This window comes from Phodopus roborovskii, unplaced genomic scaffold, assembly GCF_943737965.1.
Source record: "Phodopus roborovskii unplaced genomic scaffold, PHOROB, whole genome shotgun sequence".
In the NCBI taxonomy this organism is placed as follows: domain Eukaryota; kingdom Metazoa; phylum Chordata; class Mammalia; order Rodentia; family Cricetidae; genus Phodopus; species Phodopus roborovskii.
Genome location: NW_026126598.1, coordinates 10,130,682 through 10,154,821, shown reverse-complemented (window position 1 = coordinate 10,154,821; position 24,140 = coordinate 10,130,682). Strand labels below are relative to the sequence as shown.

The 24,140-nt window shown below is 49.9% G+C and overlaps 1 protein-coding gene across 1 annotated transcript; it reads left to right on the top strand.

The window, feature by feature from the left end:
* Positions 1–19,541: 19,541 nt before the first annotated feature.
* On the top strand, positions 19,542–21,661 carry Fzd9 (frizzled class receptor 9). Its single transcript, XM_051205010.1, has one exon. The coding sequence runs from the start codon at positions 19,757–19,759 to the stop codon at positions 21,533–21,535; it is 1,779 nt and encodes a 592-aa protein (XP_051060967.1). The 5' UTR covers positions 19,542–19,756; the 3' UTR covers positions 21,536–21,661.
* Positions 21,662–24,140: the final 2,479 nt, after the last annotated feature.

Genomic DNA, 24,140 nt, shown 5'->3' with positions numbered 1-24,140 from the left:
GGTGCGTATTTCCGGTTCTTCAGCATATACCACCCATTGTCACCTTGCTGTCACACTTCCTTCAAGAGATAGGATCGAGGACAGTTTGGAAAAGTTCAGGCAAAAGTGGCAGACCATGTAGGCTGCCTGGCTCCCACTTCCCTCCATCAGACTCTGTGCTGTCCTTTGCCCCTCTCGGAGCAGGCCGGAGCCAGCCCAACTTACAAGTGTCTTAGCCAGGTTCCCCAAATGAGCCTTCCAGCCCTGTGGGGGGGGGGCACTCGTGTCTTGGGAGATGAGCGCAGTCAGCAAGCGGGTGCCACGGGAGGAATGGAAAGCTGGCCCCGACCGACCGTCAAAGCAGGCGTGATGGGGCTGAGTCTGGGGGGTGGTGGGTTGGCTAGGCCAACGCTGTCCCATGTTGCAGGCCCGCCTCAGCAGCCTGCCACAGGCTATTTTTACTCACACTAGGAAACAGTGTGATTTATGTGCGGCCTGGTCCCCTTCAAGGCCAGATTATAAATACACCAGCCCCACACTCTGGTTCACTTGAAGAGAAAGCCCAGTGCTTCCCACCTCAAATGCTCACCTCCATCCTTCAGGCTTTGGCTCATGAACAGTTGTTGGGGGTGGGGGTGGGGGCAACGAAACAGCTCTGCTCACAGAGGGGAGAGACACAGAGACAGGCTTTGGGTTAGGACAATGGAAAGGACCCAGGCGCCAGGCGGGAGGGAAACTTTGCCTTCTCTAAAATGAACAGCAGCAAGCCCCTCCCACAAATTATTTCAAGAGGTTTTTAGGCCCCAAATTGTCCTTACCCAGACCCTGTCCCTTCCTTCAGTCTGGTCTTAGAGGCCCTTCCATTTGCCAGCTGTGGGAACTCAGGCAGGACCTATTCATCCTGATCCTTGGGGCTGGCAAGACCGCTTAAAGGGTTAATACACTTGCCACCAAGCCTGATCACCTGAGTTCAATCCCCAGAGCCTTCATGGTAGAAGGGAGAGCCAATCCAGTCCTTCAAGTTGTCCTCTGACCTCCACACCGGTTTTGGCAAGTGTGTGCCTACACATACACAAAATAAAGATGTAACAACAACAACAACAAAACATTAAAACTTAAAATTTATCTTCTCTTGTTTCTTTCTGAAAATGGATGTTCAGATGCCTTCCAGGAGGGCTGGAGAGATGGCACTGCTGGTAAGGGCATTCAGATCCAAGTCTGAAGACCTGAGTTTGGTCACAGACCACCTACATGGTAGAAGGAGAGAACCGATTCCCCCAACGTTGTCCTCTGACCTCCACATGTGTAGGGGTGTGTACACACCCCTACACCCGTACACAAAATAAATGAATAAAATACTTTTTTGTTTTGTTTTGGGCCTGTCCTGGCACTCACTCTGTAGACAAGGCTGGCCTCGGCCTCACACTTGGCCTAAAATACTATTTTTTAAAAGGTATATTTCTTGTGGGTTGATATGCATGCCATTTAAGGAGGTCTGGATTGAACAAGGACAGGGCCAGTGACCATGGCTGACATCACTGGTTTCTTTTGATCCTCCATTCCTTAAGTGGAGACAGTCACCCTAACATCTCTCTACCTCCCTGCTTTCCCACCAGGAAGGCAGGCCTGGCTACAGGGTTTCTCTGTGGCTTTGGAAGCTGTCCTGGAATTAGCTCTTACAGACCAGGCTGGCCTTGAACATAGAAAGATCTGCCTGCCTATGCCTCCCGAGTGCTGGGATTAAAAGCATGCGCCACCACTGCCCGGCTTTTTTTTGGGGGGGGGTGGGGAATATTACTTTAACTAGGCAAAGATGTGTCACATTTGTTTATGCTGTGGAATATTAGTTGAACTGTGTAAAGATGTGTTGCATTTGTTTATGCTGCATTTCTTTAACAGCATAAGGATGTGTGTTTAACTATGTAAAGATGTGTTGCATCTGTTTCACCTTGCCTGCCTAAGGCACCTGATTGGTCTAATAAAGAGCTAAACAACCAATAGCTGGGCAGAGAAAGGAGAGGCAGGACTAGCAAGCAGAAAGGATAAGTAGGAGAGAATGAGGGACCTTCCTGGGAAAGAAGCTAGGCAGCTATTACCCAGTTAGACACATGAGAAGCAGTGAAAGTTTTAAGCTATAGAAGGAGAAAAAGTCAAAAGCCCTGAGGCAAGTGGGCAATGATGGTTGACACCTTTAATCCCAGCACTTGGGAGGCTGAAGCAGGAAGATCTCTGTGAGTTCTCGGCCATCCTGGTCTACAGAGTGAGTTCCAGGACAGCTGGAGCTATTACACAGAGAAACCCTGTCTTGAAAAACAAAACAAAAAGCCCCAAGGCAAAAGGCAGATAAAGAGAAACAGGTTAATTTAAGTTAAAATAACTAGCCAGAAATGAACCTAACCTAGGCCAAGCATTCATAACTGATAAGTCTCGTGCTTTGGGAGCCCGATGGTGGCCCAAAAGGGAAACTGTGGTATGAAGGCCCACTGGCAAGACAGCTCATTCTGTTCTGTATGCGGTTCAAAGGCGTAGATACTCAAATCTTGCTGATCATCAACTATTCTCAGGGCTGGAGCGAAGGTTCAGTCTGTAATATGTTTTCCTGTGCAAGCATGAGGATCCTAGTCCAGTCTCCAGAATCCATGTAAAAAGCTGGGTTGTGGGCACTGAGAAGATGGCTCAGTAAAAGCACATCTTTTATAAGAATGAGGACCCAAGTTCAAATCCCCTAACACTCATGTAAAAAGCTGGGCAAAACTGCATATGCCAGAGAGAGACAGATCCCAAGACCTCATTGGCCAGTCAGCCCAGCTGAAATAGTGAGCTTCTGGCTCAATGAGACACCCCAACCCTCGGATACCCCCCCCCCAGGCAATCAGACTGAGAATGATAGAGAAGACAATTGGCTGACACCTGACCTAGCCTCCACATGGGCACACCATGGACACCAGCACTGTACACTCACATGCATATAACATATGTACATGTGTACCTACCCGCTGTGGGTGGCTCCACCTTGGGCAGGTGGTCCTGGTTGCTACAAAAAAGCAGGTTTTGTGGGGGTGGGGGGTGGCACATGACTTAATCCCAGGACTTGGGAGGAAGAGGCAAGTGGATCTCTGAGTTCAAAGCCGGTCTGGTCTACAGAGTGAATTTCAGGACAGCCAGGGACACACGAAAACCCTGTCTGGAGAGGAGGAGCAGGCTGAAGGGCTGGAAAGATGGCTCAGCAGTTAAGAGCACTGGCTCAATAGTTGCCTGTAACTCCTGTCCTAGGGGATCGGATGCCCTCTTCTGAGCTCCACAGGGACCAGGTGCACACATGCTGAACAGACACATGCAAGGCAGAACATTCATGCACTTAAAGTGAATTAAGATACAAAATTACAAAAGAAAGCAAACAGGCTGAGCAAGCCATGGGGAACGAGCCTGTAAGCAGCACCTCTCAACGGGTCCTTCCTTGAATTCCTGCTTGGGTTTTCCCTATAAGCCAAAAAAAAAAAAAAAAAAAAAACAAAACAAAAAACCCAAAAACAAAAACAAACAAAACAAAACAAAAAAACCCTTTCCTTCCTAAATTGCTTATCTTTATCTCAGAAATAGAAAACAAGCTGAGATGTACCCCCAGCACCAATGAAGCTGAACATATAATTCTCAACACATACAGAAAGTCTTCAAACACTTCCTCCGGTCTCTATCTTTTCATCTACACACAGTTAGACCTCCCACCACAGGCATGGACCACTTCTGTGTTCAGAGCTCAGTACTAAGTAAGCACTTGCCAAATGCCAGCAGATAGAAGAAAGATGGGAGGACATTGAGGGGGTGAGGGTGAATGCAAAATGTTGGTGCAGAATAGCCTCTTTCTAAGTGTGTGCAGTGGCCGCAAGCAGGTGGTGGGTGGATAAAATGGGTAAACAATGGTGGATAATGGAAGGGCAATGAAGGCTGGCTAAGTAGGCAATGGAGTATGGAAGGATGATAGGCGACGGATGATGAATGGATGGTCCACAGAAGAATGAGGGATGGGTGATGGAGTATGGTGGATGATGTATTGATGATGTCTACAGAATGGGAGGATGATGAATGGATGATGGTCCATAGAAGAATAAGGGGTGGGTGATGTAGTATGGTGGATGATGTATTGATGATGGTCTACAGAAAGATGATAGAAGTGTGATGGATTATAGAAGGATGGTGGATGAAGGATGGACTATGGGAGGATGATAAATGGATGATGGACCACAGAAGGATGGTGGATGAAGGATGGGCTATGGGAGGATGATGAATGGATGATGGACCACAGAAGGATGGTGGATGAAGGATGGGCTATGGGAGGATGATGAATGGATGATGGACCACAGAAGGATGGTGGATGAAGGATGGGCTATGGGAGGATGATGAGTGGATGAAGATGGACCACAGAAGGATGGTGGATGAAGGATGGGCTATGGGAGGATGATGAGTGGATGAAGATGGACCACAGAAGGATGGTGGATGAAGGATGGACTATGGGAGGATGATGAGTGGATGAAGATGGACCACAGAAGGATGGTGGATGAAGGATGGGCTATGGGAGGATGATGAGTGGATGATGATGGACCACAGAAGGATGGTGGATGAAGGATGGGCTATGGGAGGATGATGAGTGGATGATGATGGATCACAGAAGGATGGTGGATGGATGAGTAATAGTGGATGTGTCATCTCCATGAGAGGAACATGTGGGGGTCTGGGAGTTAAAAAGAGGGAGAAGGACAAGTATGAGCAGTGCTTTTTCTGCTCTTGTACTCTCTCCGTCTTCCTCTCACACTCACAAGACCATGGCAGGCCAAGCTGAGACCTGGAAGGTGGAGACGACACGGGGCAGAAGTGAGGTGGGGTCACCTGAGTCCTAGAGGGAGCGGAGGGACTGCTCTTTACTCACTATTATTATTGTTGTGATTTTATCTGACACAGAGCCTCATGTGGTCCAGGCTGACCTCAAACTTCCTGTTAGACAAGAATGACCCTGAATTCTCAATCCTCCTGCCTCCATCTCTGAGCAGCTAGGATTATAGGTGTCTGTCATGCCCAGTTTATGTAGTGATGGGATTCAAACCCAGGGCTTTGTGCATGCTGGGCAAGCACTCTATCAACTGAGCTACAGCCCCAGCTCTCTCACTTTTTTTCTCTGTCTTTCTTTTGGTCAGAATCCTTCTGTGTAGCCCAGGCTGGCCTTGAACTGTCAACCTTCTTTTCTCAGTCTCTCAAAGGCTGGGTGACAGATACCTGCCCATGTGGGTTCTCCCTCCCATTTTGAACAAGAAAATCAAGCCCCACTTGGACGTTTCTTATGAAAAAGTGTAGGGTCTCCCACTCCCAAAGCCAGGGAGCCTGCTGAGTGCCTGCATTATGTAACCAACCAACCATTCTAAAGGCGGAAATGCCCCCATTTTGAAGCCATGGAAACCAAAGCCAGAGGACAGCAAGCAACTGATGAACGTCAGAGCTGGGGACCAGGTGTTGTGGCTCTCCAGGAAGTGGCGTCCCATGGGAGGAACCCGTGTCCAAAGCTGGATGGCAGTCATTTCCTTCCTGAAATCAACGCCAAGCAGGCACAACAACCCAGGGCTTGCCATGCACCCCAGATCCCCTTTCCAGAAAGCTTGTCAGCTGGTTTAGCCCCCTGCCCTAGCCCAGGCTTCCTCTTTGGGGGTACACCTGGAAGGAGGCAGGGTAGGGTGCCCAGGGCAAAGCACCCACACCTTCAAGATCTTGTCTTTCCTGAGGTAAAAAAAAAAAAAAAAAATCTCAGAGAGTAAGGGCCCAGCCCATGGGGTACCGGGGAAGGAAAACCCCAACACTCCCTTCTCCACCCCAGGCCCCAACTTCTCTGTATTTATTTATTTACCTTGGAAAAGGCCCCAAGGCCTAGGCAGGAAATGGGCCAATTCCAGCAGGCTGAGCTGGGGAACAAGGAGCCACATTGTGTTCCCTGACTGCGTTCCCCACCCTGGGCCAGCCACAGAATCCCTGGGACAGGAGGCAGCATGGGAGCCCAGGCAGGAAGGAGGCGTGGCCCCGAGCTGCCAGTGCTCAGAGCCAGCCCTGTGAACGGGCTTCTGTGTGGGGTGGGACGGAGGGCTGCAGCTTATGGTATCACTTGGGATGGACCAAGGCTGAGCAAGGGGCAAGGAAGGATGAAGGGATCCCTTCAAGGATCCCTCCAAGGCTAAGGGTGACCTGTGAGCCCAGGGTGGAGGGAAGAAGCCTCCAGAGGCAGCCAACAGGGCCCTTATCATACTTATCCTGGGCCCAGGGTACTGCCTAACCTTGCCCACCTCTCACCAATCTCTGGTAGTCCTATCCATCCACTTCAGGGGCCTGAGGCTGGACAATGCTGTGGTCAGAACTAGCTAGGGCCTTCGGGCCTGATGTCATGTGGAGAAGCTTGGAGAACAGTGACCTACTCCAACTCTAGATTCTGCTTCCCTAACAAGCCAGTGCTCGTGACCTATTCATCCATTCATCCATGCATGCATTCATTCATATAATCATTTGTTCACGTATGCACACATTTGTTAATTCATGCATTCATTCCTATTACACAGTCATTCATTTTTATGCATTTGTTCATATATTTATTTATAGTCATTCACTCATACATACATTCATTAATTCATAATTCATTCCTTCATTCATTCATTTGGACATGCATGTAATTCAGGTCTTCCTGTCCACTGGACCACAGTCACCTCTTCACTCTTGTCAAGCCATGCACCTCCGTTGACTGACAGCAACCTCGCTCACGCCTACTCTTTCTGTAGTCTGTGCTCTTTTATTTCGTATGTCTTTGGAGCGAGCTCAGGCTGTCCTCCAGCTTGCTATGTGGTCAAAGATGACATTGAAATTCTAATCCCCTTGCCTCTGTCTCTTGAGTTGTTGACATTACAGGCCTGAACCACCACCCTTGGTTTATGCGGCACTGAAGATGGAACCCAGGCTTCATGCGTGCCAGGCAAGCAAGCACCACCAACCAGGCTACGTCCCCAGCCTTAAACATGCCTCTGATAATGTCATCTTGACTTTTGTTTTTCATTTTGGCTTGGTTTTTTGTGTTTTTTTTGTTTTGTTTTTAGTGTTTTCTGTTTGTTTGTTTGGTTGGTTGGTTGGTTTTTTGTTTTTTTGAGACAGGGTTTCCTCTCTGTGTAGCCTTGGCTATCCTGGAACTGCTCTTTAGACCAGGCTGGCCTCAAACTCAGATCCACCTTCCTCTGCCTCCCAAGTGCTGAGATTAAAAACATGTGCAACTACTGCTCAGGTCTGATGTCATCTTTTTAAAATTTAATTGATTTTCTATTTTTATTTTATGTGCATTGATGTTTTGCCTGCGCATTTGTGTGTGAGGGCATCAGATCCCCTGGAACTGGAGTTACAAACAGCTGTGAGCTGCCATGTGGGAGCTGGGAATTGAACCCAGGTCCTCCAGGATAGCAGCCAGTGCTCTTAACCTCTGAGTCATCTCTCCAGCCCTGATAATGTCATCTTAACCTCAAAAGATCAACAAAAGGATAGGCAGTAGAGCGCCTTTAATCCCAGCATTCGAAGACAGAGGCAGGCAATCTGTGAGTTCGAGGCCAGCCTGGTCAACAAAGCTACACAGACAAACCCTGTCTGGAAAAACCAAAAAACCAAGCCAAAACAAACAACAACAACAAAATGGAAGCTTGTGAGTCAGAGGACCCAGGTTTGGTTCCCAGCATCACATGATGGTTCACAACCATCTGTAACTTCAGTTCTGTGGGATCCAATGCCCTCTTCTAACCTGAGGGTGACCAGACATTCATGGGCTATGCATACACACAGGCATGTGCTATGTATATACACACAGGAAGGTAAATACTCATACACATTGTAGTGGTTTGAAAGAAAAAATGGCTCCCAAAGGGATTGACACGACTAGAAGGTTTGGCTTCGTAGGAATAGCTGTGGCCTTGTCGGAGTGAGCTTTGAGGTCTCAGATACCCTGAAGCCACACCCAGTATCACAGTTCACTTCCTGTTGCCTGCACAAGATGTAGAATTCTCAGTTCCATCTCCAGCACCATGTCTGCCTGTACCCTGCTGTGTCCCACCATGATGATAATGGACCAAAGTTCTGAAAATGTAAGCCACCCCAATGAAATGTTTTTCCTTTATAAGAGTTGCCATGGTCATGGCGTCTCTTCACAGCAACAGAAACCCTAACTTATATACACACAAAATAAACCTAATTTTTTAAAGTTTCTATGTAGTGTCTACAACACTAGCCCCCAAGAATCCCTTCCTTCCATCTGGGCCTTCAAGCCCCAGTCTACAGGGAATTTAAGCTCGTTGGGGCTCTCAGGGACTGAGGATGGAGGAAGGAGTCTCTGCTCCTAACCCAGGGACCAGGGAGGACTAGCGATAGATGATTCTATCCAGCTGGAAGGACCTCAGGAATGGAACTGGGATCCAGGCCTTATGATGGCACATGCTTGTTCCTCATTGAAGCAGCCTGGACTCAAGGTCAGCCGGGCCTATAAAGTAAAGGCCAGTCTCAAAACACCAAACAAATAAATAAACTGTGCTCGGGGCCTAGCTCAGTTAGTAAAATACTTTCTGGTTTTCCCAAAGTCCTGAGTTTGAATCCCTTTCGCATAGAAACCGAGTGTGGTGGTGCATGCCTGTAGTCCCAGCATCCAGGAGATAGAGGCAGGAGGGTCAACAGTCCAAGTCATGCTTAGCTTCACAGTAAGGTCCAGCCTGGGCTGCGTGATACCCTGTCTTTAAAAAAAAAAAAAAACAGATGAGACATGGGTGCCAGTTAATGTACAGCGAGCACGTGGACCTGTGTGGGCCTGTGGGAACCAGAAACAGGAATGAAGTCAGAGCCATAGACCCATCTCTCAGGACCTTGGCACCAAGATGACACACTTCTAGTGATTTCCAAAATGCTTCTACTCGTTTTAAAATCAGAAGGAAAGCTCAGCAATGGTGGCACATGCCTTTAGCCCAGCACTCGGGAGGCAGAAGCAGGTGGATCTCTGTGAGTTCAATGCCAGCCTGGTCTACAAAGCAAGTTCCAGGACACTCTCCAAAGCTACACAGAGAAGCCCTGTCTTGAAAAAAAAAAAAAATCAGAAGGAAAAAATTATCATGTGAATTAATGCTTTGATCAAAAATGTTGTTGCATATTTTGTGTGTGTGTGTGTGTGTGTGTATGTGGGGGGACATGTATGTGTTGGGGTGTGTGTGTGTGCATGTGTGTCTGTGAGGTGGGGCGTGGGGTATATTTGTGTGTGAGTGTATGTGCATGTGTGTATGTGGTGTGTGTGTGTGTGTGTGTGTGTATGGGGGGTAGGTAGGTGGGTGTGTATGTGTGTGGGAGGTGGGAATGTGTGTGTGTGCGTGAGTATGGGGTGTGCGCGTGTGCATTAGCATGTATGTGCCTTTGGATGTGCGCTCGTGCCCTCAAACAAGCCCTGTGCGTGCTCGTGGAGGCAGAAGGAATACATGAAGTGTCTTTTTCTATTGTTCTTCAATTTTTCAAGGATTTGTTGATGTTTTGAAGATAACATTTATTCATTCGGGAGGGGTGTGGAGCATGCCACAGCACACACATGAAGTTGATTCTCTTTCCATCGTGTGGGTCCTAATGATTGTCTTCAAGTTGCAGTAAGCACCCTTATCTGCTAAGCTGTTTTGCCAGCCCATCTCCACCTTGCTTTGAGACTGAGGCTCACCATTGTGGCTAGGCTGCCTGGTTTTCAAACTCTTAGTATCTGATTGTCCCCACCCCGTGATGCTGGCTAGGGTTAGAGATATATGCAAACATGCCTCTCTTGTTGGTGCTGGAGATTTGAACTCAGGTAAATGCATTTACCCACTGATCATTTCCCCAGCCTCCAGAATACTTATCTTTTACCAATACAGTCTCTTTTCTATTTTTTTTTCCTGTTTACATTTCTCCTTATATTTTTCATTGTGGGAGGGGGAGACACATGCATGCCAGAGCATGTATTTGGAGGTCAGGGGACAGCTCTTTCTACCATGTGGGTCTCAGGCTTGGCAGCAAGTGCTTCTATCCACTTTTATCTCTTTTCATGCCCTTATGCTTATAGAGATCATTACACACGAGAAACCATTCTTAGTGCATTTCCTGCATCCCACCGTTCAGAGACTGAAGATGCAGGGTCCCATTGAGTTCAAGGCCAGCCGTAACTGCATACAGAGACCCTGTCTTAGAGAAACGAACACATTATCATCACTAATGCTCTTGCAACTGAGCTGTATTCCAGCTCTTGGGTTTTAAAAAAAGCTTTGTCTCATTATTTTAATTAGACATGTAGGGTGAGGGTAGGTGCACTGGAGGGGAGGCGACCTCAGATTTCAGAGGCGTTGGATTCCCCTGGTGTTAGAGCTGTAGACGGATGTGAGGGACCTGGCACGAGTGCTGGAACTGAACTCGGTTCTCTGCAGCGGGACCTCTGTGGAACCCCCAGACCTTCACGGGATCTAGACAAGTACTGAATGTGTCCCGCTAAGCTACATCACCAGCCCCAAACCCTTTTGTGAGGCAGGGTCTCACTATATTGCCCTAACTGGCCTGCAACTCACTATGAAGACCAGGCTGGCCTCCAACTCAGACATGGACCTGCTTCTGCCTCCCAGGTGCTTGGATTAAAAGCGTGTGCCACCGTGTCAGGCTGATCCCTTTTATTTATACTTTTGAGACGATGACTCTGAGGAAATTAAGGTCCCTCCTTGGACTCATTAATAAAATATTTTAAGGCAGACTCAAGAAAACCCCAGGGCTGGAGGGTTGATTCAATGGCTAAGAGCACTTGTTGCTCCTGTAGAGAACACCCACATAGGGGTTCGTGAACACCTGTACCTCCAGTGCCAGAGGATCCCACACTTTCTTCTGAGCCCAGGAGGCATCGGACACACAGATGGCACACAGACACACACATCCGTGATGGCAAAACACTCAGACACATAAATAAATCTGAAAGAAAGGGACAGCAAGGCAGGTGAGCTGCAGCCCTTGGCAGCTGTCTTGGACAAGGACATATTGTTTAACCAGCAAGGAGGTCAGCCACATGCTGGACAGGCAACTGCATGGCAGGAACGGAAGCGTTTGAGAGAGAATGAAAAGAAGCCCAGAGAGCCAGGAAAATACAGTTAGGATCTGGGGCCAGCATCCGAAAAAACAGGCAGACAAACTACGGGAGAAATACCCCTGTCTGTGAGTCATGGTAGCTCTGAGGGACTGTTAGGGGTAGGAATTCTGGGAAGAAAAAGTAAATAATCTCATTAAAGGAGTAGGTATTCCTCCTACCTCTTCAGTATGGCTTTGGGTGAAGCTACCATCCTGAGAAGTGGTCCCTTGGCCAGATGATTGCCGGTCCAGGTGGATCAACTCTTAAGGGGAGACAGTAGCGGGTCAGCATCCAGGACTAGGTTCTTCTCTTCCTCTAAATCAAGGGCACTACCAGAGATTCACCGAGTTGTGCCATCCGGTCTTGAATTCACTTTGTAACCCAGACAGGCTTTGAAGGTTCTATCTCAGTGGTTCTCAACCTGTGGGTCACAACCCCTTCCACAGGAGTCACCTAAGAGCATCAGAAAACACAGAATTTACATTATGATTCACAACAGGAGCAATATTACAGTTATGAAGTAGTAACGGAAATAATTTTATGGTGGGGGGGGGTCACCACAACATGAGGGACCGTATTAAAAGGTCTCAGCCTAGGAAGGTTTTGCCTCTGCCTCCTGAGTACCCTGTCTCTTGAGAAGCTCACATTCACCACTCGAGTGTATATCTTTGTCTTATAGCCAGCGTCCTCCCAATTCTTTACATGTTTGTCTCTGAATTCTTTCTTTGACAACAACGAGGCCCTGGACACACTGGACAAGGCCCGCCACACCTCAGGGCCCTCCCTACTCTCTCTCAGCAGGCCCTCATACTGCTCCCCAAACCATTACTCCCCATTACATCCTGCCCCTCCAGAATCCTCACACAATTTGCTAACGTCATCATGGCGGCCCCACACGGATGGCCACCTTCGTTTGTGTAAGCATTGCAGCTCAGAAGGAAAGGGATTATGGCAGTGGGGGTGGGGGGGCAAGGAATACTAAATGTTTCAGCTGAAAGTAATCTGGCACTTGGGAGCCAAAGAATACCACAGGTGACAGTAAACATAGCAGTTTACAACCCTGCTCCAGGGAAAGGCTTCCACCGCTGAGGTTCCGAGTGTAACAACTATGATCCCCTGGGGGAAGGTTCTGGTTCCAGCCAAAAGGCCTCACTCAAGAGGTTGGCAGAAAAGAACCCAGGAAAGCGCCAATGCTTGGCCAAGATAGAACTCAGCAGCAAGCTCAACAGTGTTTATATAGGTCTTCTTAGGGGCGGAGTTTTTTTCAGGATAGGGATTGGTCAGATTTCAGTCCATCCCTGAGCTCAGATTGGCTAGATCTCATGCTCAGGGATTGGTTGGTTTTCTGCTCAGGGTCAGGAGCAGATTTAGCTCTGGTTTCAGGGCTAAAATGTGTTCCTTTCACTGGTCCCTTTTAACCTTTTGGCTCTAATTTTGGGGCCAGAGCGTATTTCATTCACCAGCTCTAATTCCAGGGCCAAAGTGTGTTTCTTTGGCTGGCCCTTTTCCCCTACAGTTTGAGTATATACCCCCTATCCTGGAAATCCTTATGTAGACCAGGCTGGCCTCAAACTCACAGAGATACTCCTTGCCTCTGCCTACTGAACGCTGGGACTGAAGGCGTGCGCCACCGCGCCTGGCTCTTTTCCCCCCACATTTATTTATTGGGGCGGGGGAGAGGTTGCCACACATGCCTACATGCCTCAGCAGGTGAGAGGCAGTCAGAGGACAGCGACAACTTTACAGCATATGTTCTCTTCTACTACTACGTGGATTGAACTCAGGTCCTCAGCTTGGTGACAAGCCCCTTTACCCAGTGACACACACAGACACAGACACACACGTTTGCAAGCACTTACCCAATAAGCCATGACACACAAGTGCATGCAGGCACCACACTATTTTTTTTTTTTTTTTTTTTTTTTTTTTGGAGACAGGATGTTGCTACGCACTGTAGTTAGTCCTGAAATCATGCTAGTCCTCCTGCCTCAGCCTCAGGAGTGCTGGGATTACAGGTATATGCTGCCACATCCTGGTTATTTAAGTGCTATCTGCCTCCTATCACTGACACCTCCACAGTTCTCGGTGAATTTAATCACTAAATTTCCAACTTAGATCCAAACCGGAGCCGCCCTAATTGCTCAGACTAGATGGGAAAGTTCTCGGATGCGGCTTGGGATAGCAAAGTTCGTCCATCCTGGGGGTGAACTCCTGCAGCTAGCCAGTCAAAGTGAAGGACTCTTTGGTAAAGCCAGGAAGTCCAGCCAGGCCCTGGCAAATGTTACTGGGACAAGATGAGGCCCTGGCAAAGACTGGATGCCCCTCCCACCAGGCCGATTCCCACCCTGGGCCGTCTGCCACCCCAGAGGAGGGCTGGTGTCCTTCAGGGAGAGGCTTGCTAGTGGATTACAGGCCTAGGGCATTAGCCACAGCCTCAAAGAGCGTGGGCATCCCTAGTGCAGCTCTCTGCCTGGCTTTTTGAGGCCCCTCCGGGCTGGGAAGGGCTGTGGAAGTTGGCAGGGCCTCTTTCCTCCCAGCTAACTCAGCAGCTGAGGCTTTTTTTTTTTTTTTTTTTTTTTTTTTTTTTTTCCTTCACCCGCCTGGCCGCTGCTGAACTGGATAAATAAGCAGGAGAGTCCAACGTCAACGAAACAGGAGCTCGCTGAGGCCTCAGCTGCACAAAAGCCGCTTTGAGCAGACGCAGGCGGGAGGCGCCCGGGGCCGTCGGGGCTCCCCCAGCCCAGCCAGGCTGCACTTGGCCTGCGTGCTCACCCACGCCTTTTCCCAGCAGCGCCCCTGGCCTGCTCGCTGGGAATCCCGCCTGCCTGCCTCAGAGTCTGGTTCTTGCTCCTGGTGTTAGAAGGCACTCACCCCTTTATAAGGCTTCCCTTGGCTCTCTATTGCCTCGGAGGGGTCCTCTGCTTTACTCCACCAATACTTCCCTCCCTCCCTCCTTCCCTCGCTTCTCCTCTCCTTCCTCCTTCTTCTCTTCCTTCCTTCCTCCCCTCTTCTTTTCCTGCCTCCCTCCTAGTTTCTCTTCTTTTTGGTATTTTAAGACCTCAAATTCCCTGTGTAGCTGAGAATTACTTAAATTCATGATCCTCCTGCCTCAGCCTCTCAAGTGCTGGAATTAGTTGTGCACCCATGCTGTTCATGGGAGTTAAATAGAATGTGAATTAATTCTTAATAAATGATGGTTATATTTAAGCTCAATACACCCCATCTCTGATGTGTAACATTGATACGTTGGTTAGTTCTGGTTATTAACAATTTAATTTTGTAGTATGACATTTGCATTTTAGCTTCAAGACATTCATTATTTGGACCCAACATGGTAATGACTTCATAAGTATATTATATTCATATGCCGGAACTTAGTTACATACTTTTTTTTTTTTTTTTTTTTTTTTTTTTGAGACAGGGTTTTTCTGTGACAGTCCCGGCTGTCATGGAACTCACTCTGTAGACCAGCTGGTCTAACACTCACAGAGATCCACGTGCTTCTGCCTCCTGAGTACTGCGATTAAAGGCCCGTGCCACCACCACCTGGTCCAGCTATATTCTTAAAATGTGTGCACCGTGGGGCTGGAGAGAGGCTCAGTGGTTAAGTGCACATTCTGCTCCTCCACAGGACTGCAGTTGGGCTGCTCAAGACCACCTGTAACTCTGGCTTCAGGGTCATCTCATGCCCTCTTCTGGCCTTCAAGGGCACCTACACTCATGTGCACACACAGTGATACATAAATAAAAATAAATCCTAAGGCCAGACATGGTAGTACACACCTTTAATCCCAGCGCACAGGAGGCAGAGGCAGGCAGATCTCTGTGAGTTCAAGTCGAATTCCAGGACAACCAGGCTACACGAAGAAACCCTATCTTGAAAAAAGACAAAGAAAAAATGAGCAGGTGGCACCTTAAACTCCGGATGCTCTATCTTTCTGTTGTAGAAGACTTCAGCGGCAGGCTTATGAGACCATACCTGGCTTTGGATTATGGCCTCTTATTCACTTTGTAACCTAGCCTGGCTTTAAACTTGTGACAGTTCTTCTACCCCACACTCAGAAATGCTGTGATTACAAGTATGTGCCGCCTTGCCTGGCTTTTATTAGACTTTGAGATGGGGTCTCACTGTGTAGCCCTGGCTGTCCTGGAACCCACTCTGTAGACCAGGCTAGCTTCAGTTTAGATTGACCCACCTTCCTCTGCCTCTGAATGCTGGGATTGAAGGTGTGCCTCACCACAGTCAGCATGACCAGTTTTTAAGAACATGCTTCTTGGAGCTTCAGAGATGGCTCAGTGGCTAAGAAAAGACACTGCTCCTTTGTAGGATCTGAGTTCGCTTCCCAGCACCCAAGTGAAGCAGCTCACAGCCCTTACACACTGGCGCAAACACACATAATTAAAATGTTTAAGTCGTCTGCCGGGTGGTGGTGGTGCATGTCTGTAAACAGAAGTTTCTGTTCAGCCCTGTCCTGCAGCCGTTCAGTCCCAACTAAGCACACAGAGGCTCATATCAATTATAAACAGTTTGGCCTTATTGCTCAGGCTTATTACTAACACACTCTTACAGCTTTAATTAACCCATAATTCTTTTCTGTGTTTAGCCCCATGGTTTGGTACCTTTTCTCAGTGAGATATTCTTATCTTGCTTCCTCTGCATCTGGCTGGCAATTCACTCTTTGTCCTATTCCCAGAATTCTCTTTGTTCCTATACTTCCTGCCTGGATACTGGTCAAAAGCATTTTATTAAACCAATATGAGTGACAAATCTTTACAGTGTACAAGAGCATTATTCCACATCACTTACACACACAGAGACAGGCAGATCTCAGTGAGTTCGAGGCCAGCCTGGTCTACAGAGTGAGTTCCAGGACAGCCAGACTACACAGAGAAACCTTGTCTCAAAATATCATTAAAGAAAGGATTTTTTTTTTTAAAGAGTTTAAGATGGTTTCCTGGTGAATGTGCCTGCTGCCAAGCTGTTGACCTGAGTTCTATTCCCAAGAGTCACACAGTGGAGGAAAGAGCCATCTCCTGCAAGGTGCCCTTTGACCTGTATATGTGCATTGTGGCACACATGCTGTGGCAGGTATGCGCCCCCTCCCAATAATAAATAAAAACGTGGAACAAATTTTAAAAATACTTTTAGCATTTTTTTTTTTTTTTAGACAGTTTCACTATGTAGAGCAGGCTGGTCTCAAACTCACAGGAGTCCACTTCTTCTGCCTCCTAAATGCTGGGATTAAAGTTGTGTGCCATGTAACTCCACTAACATTTTTTCTTAAAGTGTGTGTGTGTTGGGAGGGGTGGTGTTTGTGTTCATCAAAGTAGCCATACATGTATATAGAGGTCATAGGTCAACATGGGTTTGAGTCATGACGTTGTTTGCTGCCATGTTCACCAGGCTAACCGGTCTGACAGTTTATGGGAATTCTCCTGGCTCCACCTTCCCATCTCCCTGCAGAAGGATTGGGATTACAAGGGCTGCCTGCCACACTGGAGATTTGAACTCAGGTCCTCGCACTTATACAGCTAGTGTTTCGCCCATCAAGCTGCCTCCCCCACCCTTTTGAAGCAGTTTTAATGGTCCCCTCTCATTCAGACATTCTTTTTTACACAATGGACATTTATAGGCGCCAACTCCAGGCCAGGTGCCAAAGCCTTGTGGGGCATGGCACAGTGCCTTCCTCCTGAAGCTCCCAGGTTTTATAGAGGACCGGCTTGGGAGCAGCTGGCTGTACTCTCCAGTGGGGTAGACTTATCCGGACAGAGGCTATACCAGAGCTAACATGGGGTCTGGCGGAGTGGGTATGGGCTTACCCTTGAAGGGAGGGTGATTGGTGGTTACACTGTAAGAAAGGCTGCTGGGAAGGTTGGAGGCAGGCAGTGGTGAGGGTGGGAATTTAGGACAGAAGGCTGTCCCTTCCCAGAGTGGGCCCCTGGCCAGGGCCCGTAGGAAGCCTGCCATCTTCAAGGGAGGTGGAGCTGGGGTCTCCCGGTGGGGGTGGGCATTGATGGTGACCTCCCTCCATCCCTGTCCTTCTCATCATCTCCCTTTCAGTGTATGCCTGAGGTATTGTTCCTCTTTTGTAAAGCGGGGGATCGGGTAACAAAGCCGGGTGGGTGGGCAGGCAGCCCGAGGGGCCTCTTCTCTCTCCAGACAGCATCTACACTGAGGGGTAGGCGGTTCAGCAATGTCCCATACTCACAGGCACACCTCTGACTTCCCAGGAGCTGGCTGTTGCCATAGTGACAGGCAGGCCTTGCCTCCCACTGGCCCCTGGAATACCCTCCCCACTAAGGCTGCCAGAGTTAGGGCCCCCAACTCTTTTGCATCCTGGAGTGGGAGGCAGGGACATACAAAATAGGGCTCCCAGGCCAGGCTCTGCCTCCTCGCTGGCTGTGAGGAAAAGGACAACTCCAGAAGAGAGCCCTAGTCATTCTGACAGGTGTTCAGGAGGCAGGGCTAAACCTTGCGATCAGAAATAAATGCACACTGACCCTGGTGCCTGGGGTGGATGTTGGTACTCTGCAAAAAGAGAAGGGAAAGATGGATAGAGGGCCCATGGGGTGGGTAAGGACACCGGAGGGGTGAAGATAGGCCCTGGGGTAGGGACTGGAGGGAGGAATGTGAAGGGAGGGAGGGTCTCTGAGGATGGCACACCCAGGGATCTTCCTGACTCCCCCTCCACAGCAGGATGATCACATGTGTGTCACACTGCCTGGTTTTGTGCGTAGGTGCTGGGGAGCCGAACTCAGGTGCTCATACTTGCCTGCAAAGTTCTTGACTGCTAAAGCCATCTCCCCAGGCCCACGTTTAGGGTCTTGCAGCAGTGCCTCTGGGGACTTCCAGGACTGAGTGTGGTGCACAAGGGCTGGCAGCATCTTCACAAAGCCCCTTCTCTTCAGTCCTTTCAGAAGTAGAGGGGCTGGGTACATGCCAGTGACAGCATATGCTCGTCTTTGTCCCTGCCAAGCTCCAGCTCAGCTCTCAGGGAGTTGAGAGACAGTGGGAAATGACTGTTCCATTTTCTCACTGTGGCCATCAGCATTGTCCCATCTCCTTCATGAATCCCAGCTCTAAATATAGCGGCCGGGTATTGGTCAAGCCGGAACACTTGGGCATCTGACTTTCCGTGAGTGTGTGTGTGTAATAGGGAGACAGGCAGACAGGCAACTTCAAGCAGGGAAACAGAGTGCCTGCCAGCCCTGATCCCTAGGAGGCATGTGAGTCTGAGTAAATACTTTCACCTTCAAACTTGTGCAGTGGCCACCGGCTTTCCTGGAGGACCATCATGAGGCTGAAAATACCACTATGCAATGCCTGGCTCGGGCAGAAAGTGGTGCATGCCTGTCATCTCAGCACTTGGGAGGTGGAAGCCTCCGGGTGAGAAGTTCAAGGTCAGCCTTTGATGCTAGCTTGGACTACACCAAAAAGTCTCAGAAAGAAACATACCAGGAATTGAGATAGACCAGGGGTTAAAAGCACTGGCTGCTCTTCCAGAGGACCTGGGTTTAATTCCCTGCACCCACATTCCAGTTCCAAAGCACTCTCCTGGCCTCACGAGGCACCAGGCACACACATGAGACACAGACATACACATAGGTAATAAATACACCTACACACATAAGTAAGAAAATTTAAAAATTAAAAACAAACCAAAACAACAGCAAAACAAACAAGAGGAGGGTCCAGAGATGGCTCAGCAAAAAGGTCACGATGACCTAAGATCAGTGGGCAGGTTTCATATGGTGGACGGAGAGAACTGAGTCCCTCAAACTGTTCTCATGAGCATGCACATTTGTGAGTGTGCAAACCTGTGCTTGCATGAGATACACACACACACGGTTGTGTATGTGTGTAATTAAATTTAATGAAAAGAAAACCAGACCACCAAAGCTTGGTCTGGGCAAGTGGATTAGTTGGTAGAATGCTCCTCTAGTATACACGAGGCTCTCCGGGTCATTAGCTCCCTAGAACAAATGGCATAAAACTCATGTGGTGGTAGCCCTTGGGAAGCAGGAGGATCAGGAGTTCAAGGTCAGCTTGAGGCCAGCCTGGGTTATATGAGACCTTGTCTCAAAAACAACACAATCAACAACAAGAAATATCCTGAAAAGGAAGAGGAGGTAGAAGAGGAGAAGAGCCTTGCTAGGGCTTGCCTGGGGCTTGGAGACCTTAATTCCCTTCCACCTAGGGAGAAAAGAACACACCTGACATAAGGAAGGTATGAATGGGTATGCCCGGGGACAGTTGAGACTGCTAAGGAATGGAAAGGAGATGTTGCCCACACATCTCCAGCGTGGCAGAGAGGCGCGGCACCTTTAAAGCGCGGCGAGGGCGGGCCCAGCGACACTGCCCCGCCCCTGGGCGTGTCTTCCCCATGACCACGCCCTCGGGCTTCGGAGCTGCGGCGGCCGGTAGCGGAGACCGCGCCGGCTCTGGCTGGAGTGGCGGCGGCAGCGGCAGCAGCGGCAGTTCTTCCAAAGGCGCCGCGCGCTCCGGGACACACGTGGGCGGTTGGGAGATGGCGCGCGGTTCGCGACGTGGCGCGCAGATCCCGGGACGCGGGATGGAGCGGCGCGAGTGAGCCCGGGCGGCCGCGCCGCGGGGCGATGGCCGTGCCACCGCTGCTCCGCGGGGTTCTGCTGCTGTGGCAGCTGCTGGCGACGGGCGGCGCGGCGCTGGAGATCGGCCGCTTCGATCCGGAGCGCGGCCGTGGTCCTGCACCGTGCCAAGCGGTGGAGATCCCCATGTGCCGGGGCATCGGCTACAACTTGACCCGCATGCCCAACCTACTGGGCCACACGTCCCAGGGCGAGGCGGCTGCGCAGCTGGCCGAGTTCGCGCCTCTCGTGCAGTACGGCTGCCACAGTCACCTGCGCTTTTTCCTCTGCTCGCTCTACGCCCCCATGTGCACCGACCAGGTCTCCACTCCCATTCCTGCCTGCCGGCCCATGTGCGAGCAGGCTCGCCTGCGCTGCGCCCCCATCATGGAGCAATTCAATTTCGGCTGGCCAGACTCTCTCGACTGCGCCCGGCTCCCCACGCGCAACGACCCGCACGCGCTCTGCATGGAGGCACCCGAGAACGCTACCACAGGCCCTACAGAAACCCACAAGGGCCTGGGCATGTTACCTGTGGCACCTCGGCCCGCGAGACCACCGGGAGATTCAGCTCCAGGTCCCGGCAGCGGTGGCACCTGTGACAACCCTGAGAAGTTCCAGTATGTGGAGAAGAGTCGCTCGTGCGCTCCGCGCTGCGGGCCAGGCGTCGAGGTGTTCTGGTCTCGCCGTGACAAGGACTTCGCGCTTGTCTGGATGGCTGTGTGGTCTGCGTTGTGTTTCTTTTCCACAGCCTTCACCGTCTTCACCTTTTTGCTGGAACCTCACCGATTCCAGTACCCCGAGCGCCCCATTATCTTCCTTTCCATGTGCTACAACGTCTACTCCTTGGCTTTCCTGATCCGAGCCGTGGCAGGTGCACAGAGTGTGGCCTGCGACCAGGAGGCAGGGGCTCTGTATGTGATCCAGGAGGGCCTGGAAAACACAGGCTGCACCCTGGTCTTCCTATTACTCTATTACTTTGGTATGGCCAGCTCACTTTGGTGGGTGGTTTTGACTCTCACCTGGTTCCTGGCTGCAGGCAAAAAATGGGGCCACGAGGCCATTGAGGCCCACGGCAGCTACTTCCACATGGCAGCGTGGGGCCTGCCAGCTCTCAAGACCATCGTGGTCCTGACACTGCGCAAGGTGGCTGGAGATGAGCTGACTGGGCTCTGCTATGTAGCCAATATGGACCCGGCAGCCCTCACTGGCTTTGTGTTGGTACCTCTCTCTTGCTACCTGGTACTCGGCACCAGTTTCCTCTTGACAGGTTTTGTGGCTCTCTTCCATATCCGCAAAATCATGAAGACGGGTGGCACCAACACGGAGAAGCTGGAGAAGTTGATGGTCAAGATCGGAGTCTTCTCTATCCTTTACACAGTACCGGCCACCTGCGTCATTGTCTGCTATGTTTACGAGCGCCTCAACATGGACTACTGGCGCCTTCGGGCCACCGAGCAACCATGTACTGCTGCCACTGTGCCTGGAGGCCGAAGAGACTGCTCGCTGCCAGGGGGCTCGGTGCCCACTGTGGCTGTCTTCATGCTCAAAATCTTCATGTCCTTGGTGGTAGGCATCACCAGTGGAGTCTGGGTATGGAGTTCCAAGACTTTCCAGACATGGCAGAGCCTGTGCTACCGAAAAATGGCAGCTGGCCGAGCCCGGGCCAAGGCCTGCCGGGCCCCAGGGGGCTATGGCCGTGGTACCCACTGCCACTACAAGGCCCCCACGGTGGTCTTGCACATGACTAAAACAGATCCCTCTCTGGAGAACCCCACACACCTCTAGAAACATAGGCTTGGCTATGGGCTATGTCTGCTCCTTCCTTGCCCTCCCCTCCCCCTTCAGAGACAGCTGAGTAACAGCTGCCCAGCTGTCAAGGTCAGGAAAGTGAGACACAGGGGCTAGGGACTAGGGTGGGAACCCAGTAAAGCTCATAGCCTTGTTCTTCCTCTCGCAGGGAGCGGGCCTAGTTGAGGCCCCAGAGGGTCCTAGGATAAGGAGGGGCAGAAAAGGGCAGGGTCCAGTGTGAAGTTTATTTAATGATGTAATTTATTGTGGCATTTCTCTGGAAGCTGTGACTGGAATAAACCCTCGTGTGGCACTGCTGTGTCCTATCTGGGCTGGAAGGAGGGAAGACAAGACAGAAGGGAGAGAAACTATATAAACAGAGGTGGAGGTGAGGGCCATGAGGTTCATCCCCCTGAACCGATTCCTGGCTCCCTGCGGAGAGGAGGGAGCCATGGGTATCTGCATTATAGGAGCACTAGACTGTGTGTGTGTGTGTGTGTGTGTGCACAAGCGCGTGTGCCCATGCTTGTGCATGTGTGTTTTCCTCTCACCTGTCTCAAGACTGAGACCCATGCCACTAAGTGTAACAAGGACACCTTCGCGAGTACCCAGGAATCCCTGGGTGTGACATGGCTATCTCTAGCCCTAGCAGCAGCATCCAGCGTGTCTGGGGAAACAGGTAAGCTGCCTTTTCAGACTTTGCTTTAGAAGATAAGGGGGTCAGGGCTGTGAAGATAGCTTGGCGGGTAAAGGTGCTTGCTGCCAAGGGTGAGGAACTCACATAGTGGAAGGGACCTCACACAAATGGATTTTAGACAACCACACGTGCACTGTGGCACAACTCCCTTCTAACACACAAATAAAGAAATGCAATGTCTTTTAAAAAGAAAGTGAGGGAGTTGGATTGTTTCCAAGTCATCCCCTCTACTACTGAGTCCAGAGGACGGCTATCCTCTTTATCCATGAAGATTGCTGGGAGCTAAGGATGTAGCTCAGTTGGTAGAGTGCTTGCCTAGCATGCATGAAGCTCTGGGCTCCATCTCCAGCATGCCTTAAAAGAGGCGTGGCTGAGCATGTTTGTAATCCAAATACTTGGGAGGTATAGGCAGTAGGATCAAGACTCAAGGGCATCCCCGAGCTACATGAGGCTCTATTTGGAAGAAAAAAATAAAAAAGGGAAGGGGCAGGCCAGATGGCTCAGCAGGTCAAGTTGCTTGCCACCAAGCCTAATCAGAGTTCAATTCCTTGAACCCCCTTGGTAGGATAGAACCAACTCCCACAAACCTCTGAACGCCCCCATAAATAGAAAATATTTTTCAAAGAATTGTTGTTTTGTAAGTTAGAAAGAAGCCTTAAAAAGAAAAAAAAACAGCATTAACATCAACAACTCTTCAATAACAGCAACAAAACAACAAAAACCAATCTGTGGTTGGAGGCTCAAGCCTCCTATTTTTGGGTGGATGGAAGGATGGGGCTCAACTGTGTATGCATCTTGGAGGTTAAGAAGCTACTGAGGTCAGTGAGAACTGTGTCTCTGGCTCCAGAACATGTGGAAAGTTTGGGTGCTGACAGTAGCTGTGAAAATAAAGGTCCACACTCAGGGGTGTGCATACCTGTGCTGGGCCAGGTGGCACATGTGTGCGGGAGGTTGGGAAAGCAGCATGTATACCTGTCTGCTAAGGAAGCTCAGGGACCTGCCCCATCCCTGTCCCGTGTGGTAGGTCTGCTCATCCCGGGGACCTCGGTCTAGGCTGTTGATGTCAACCAGTTCAATGTTTTCTGGTGTGTGTGTGTGTGTGTGTGTGTGTGTGTGTGTGAGAGAGAGAGAGAGAGAGAGAGAGAGAGAGAGAGAGAGAGGTTGTGATTTGACCTCAGGTCCTTACACTTGCACAGCATGTACCCAGTGAGCTATCTTCCCAGTCCCTAGACAAAGATCTTGATCACTGTGCTTGGATGTATTCTACACATAGGCAGCCACCCTCAAAGTTTTTTTGTTTAGTTTTTGAGAAGGTCTCTCTACACAGCTCTGGCTGTCCTGGAATTACGTAGTCTAGGCTGGCTGCCTGCCTCTGCTTCCTGCATGCTGGAACTAAGGCATGCATTACCACACCTGGCTAAGTAAAGTTTTAGAAATTGTTTTATTGAACCTCAGCCCTCCCTTCATGACTTTTTGTTATCTTGTTAGCTGAAGTGGGAGTAAGAAACACAAGACACCTCAATTACATGGGGTTATCTTTGGGAGTAGGAGATGTATGCAACTGAACCGTGATATAACTAGATATGGTTGCACACAATACTTTACTTTTGCTTTGCTGGGGATGAACCCAGGACTTGAAGCATGCTAGACAGGTGGTCTAGCATTGAGTCACACCCTCAGGCTTTCCTAGTAAATTCTTTATACTGTTTACTGCATGTATGTAAGGAGCATTCATTCATCCCATGTCTTTGAACTTGCCTTGTATCTCATGCAAGGGTTCTTACATAAGAGCTTTGACAGCCCACACTGGGAGTGGGAAGGTAGTGGTTATGCAGGAGTTGCTCATGGACCTGTAGCAGGAACTTGGCAGCTAGATACCTGGAAAGGGAAAGGCAGGGGGTTGCA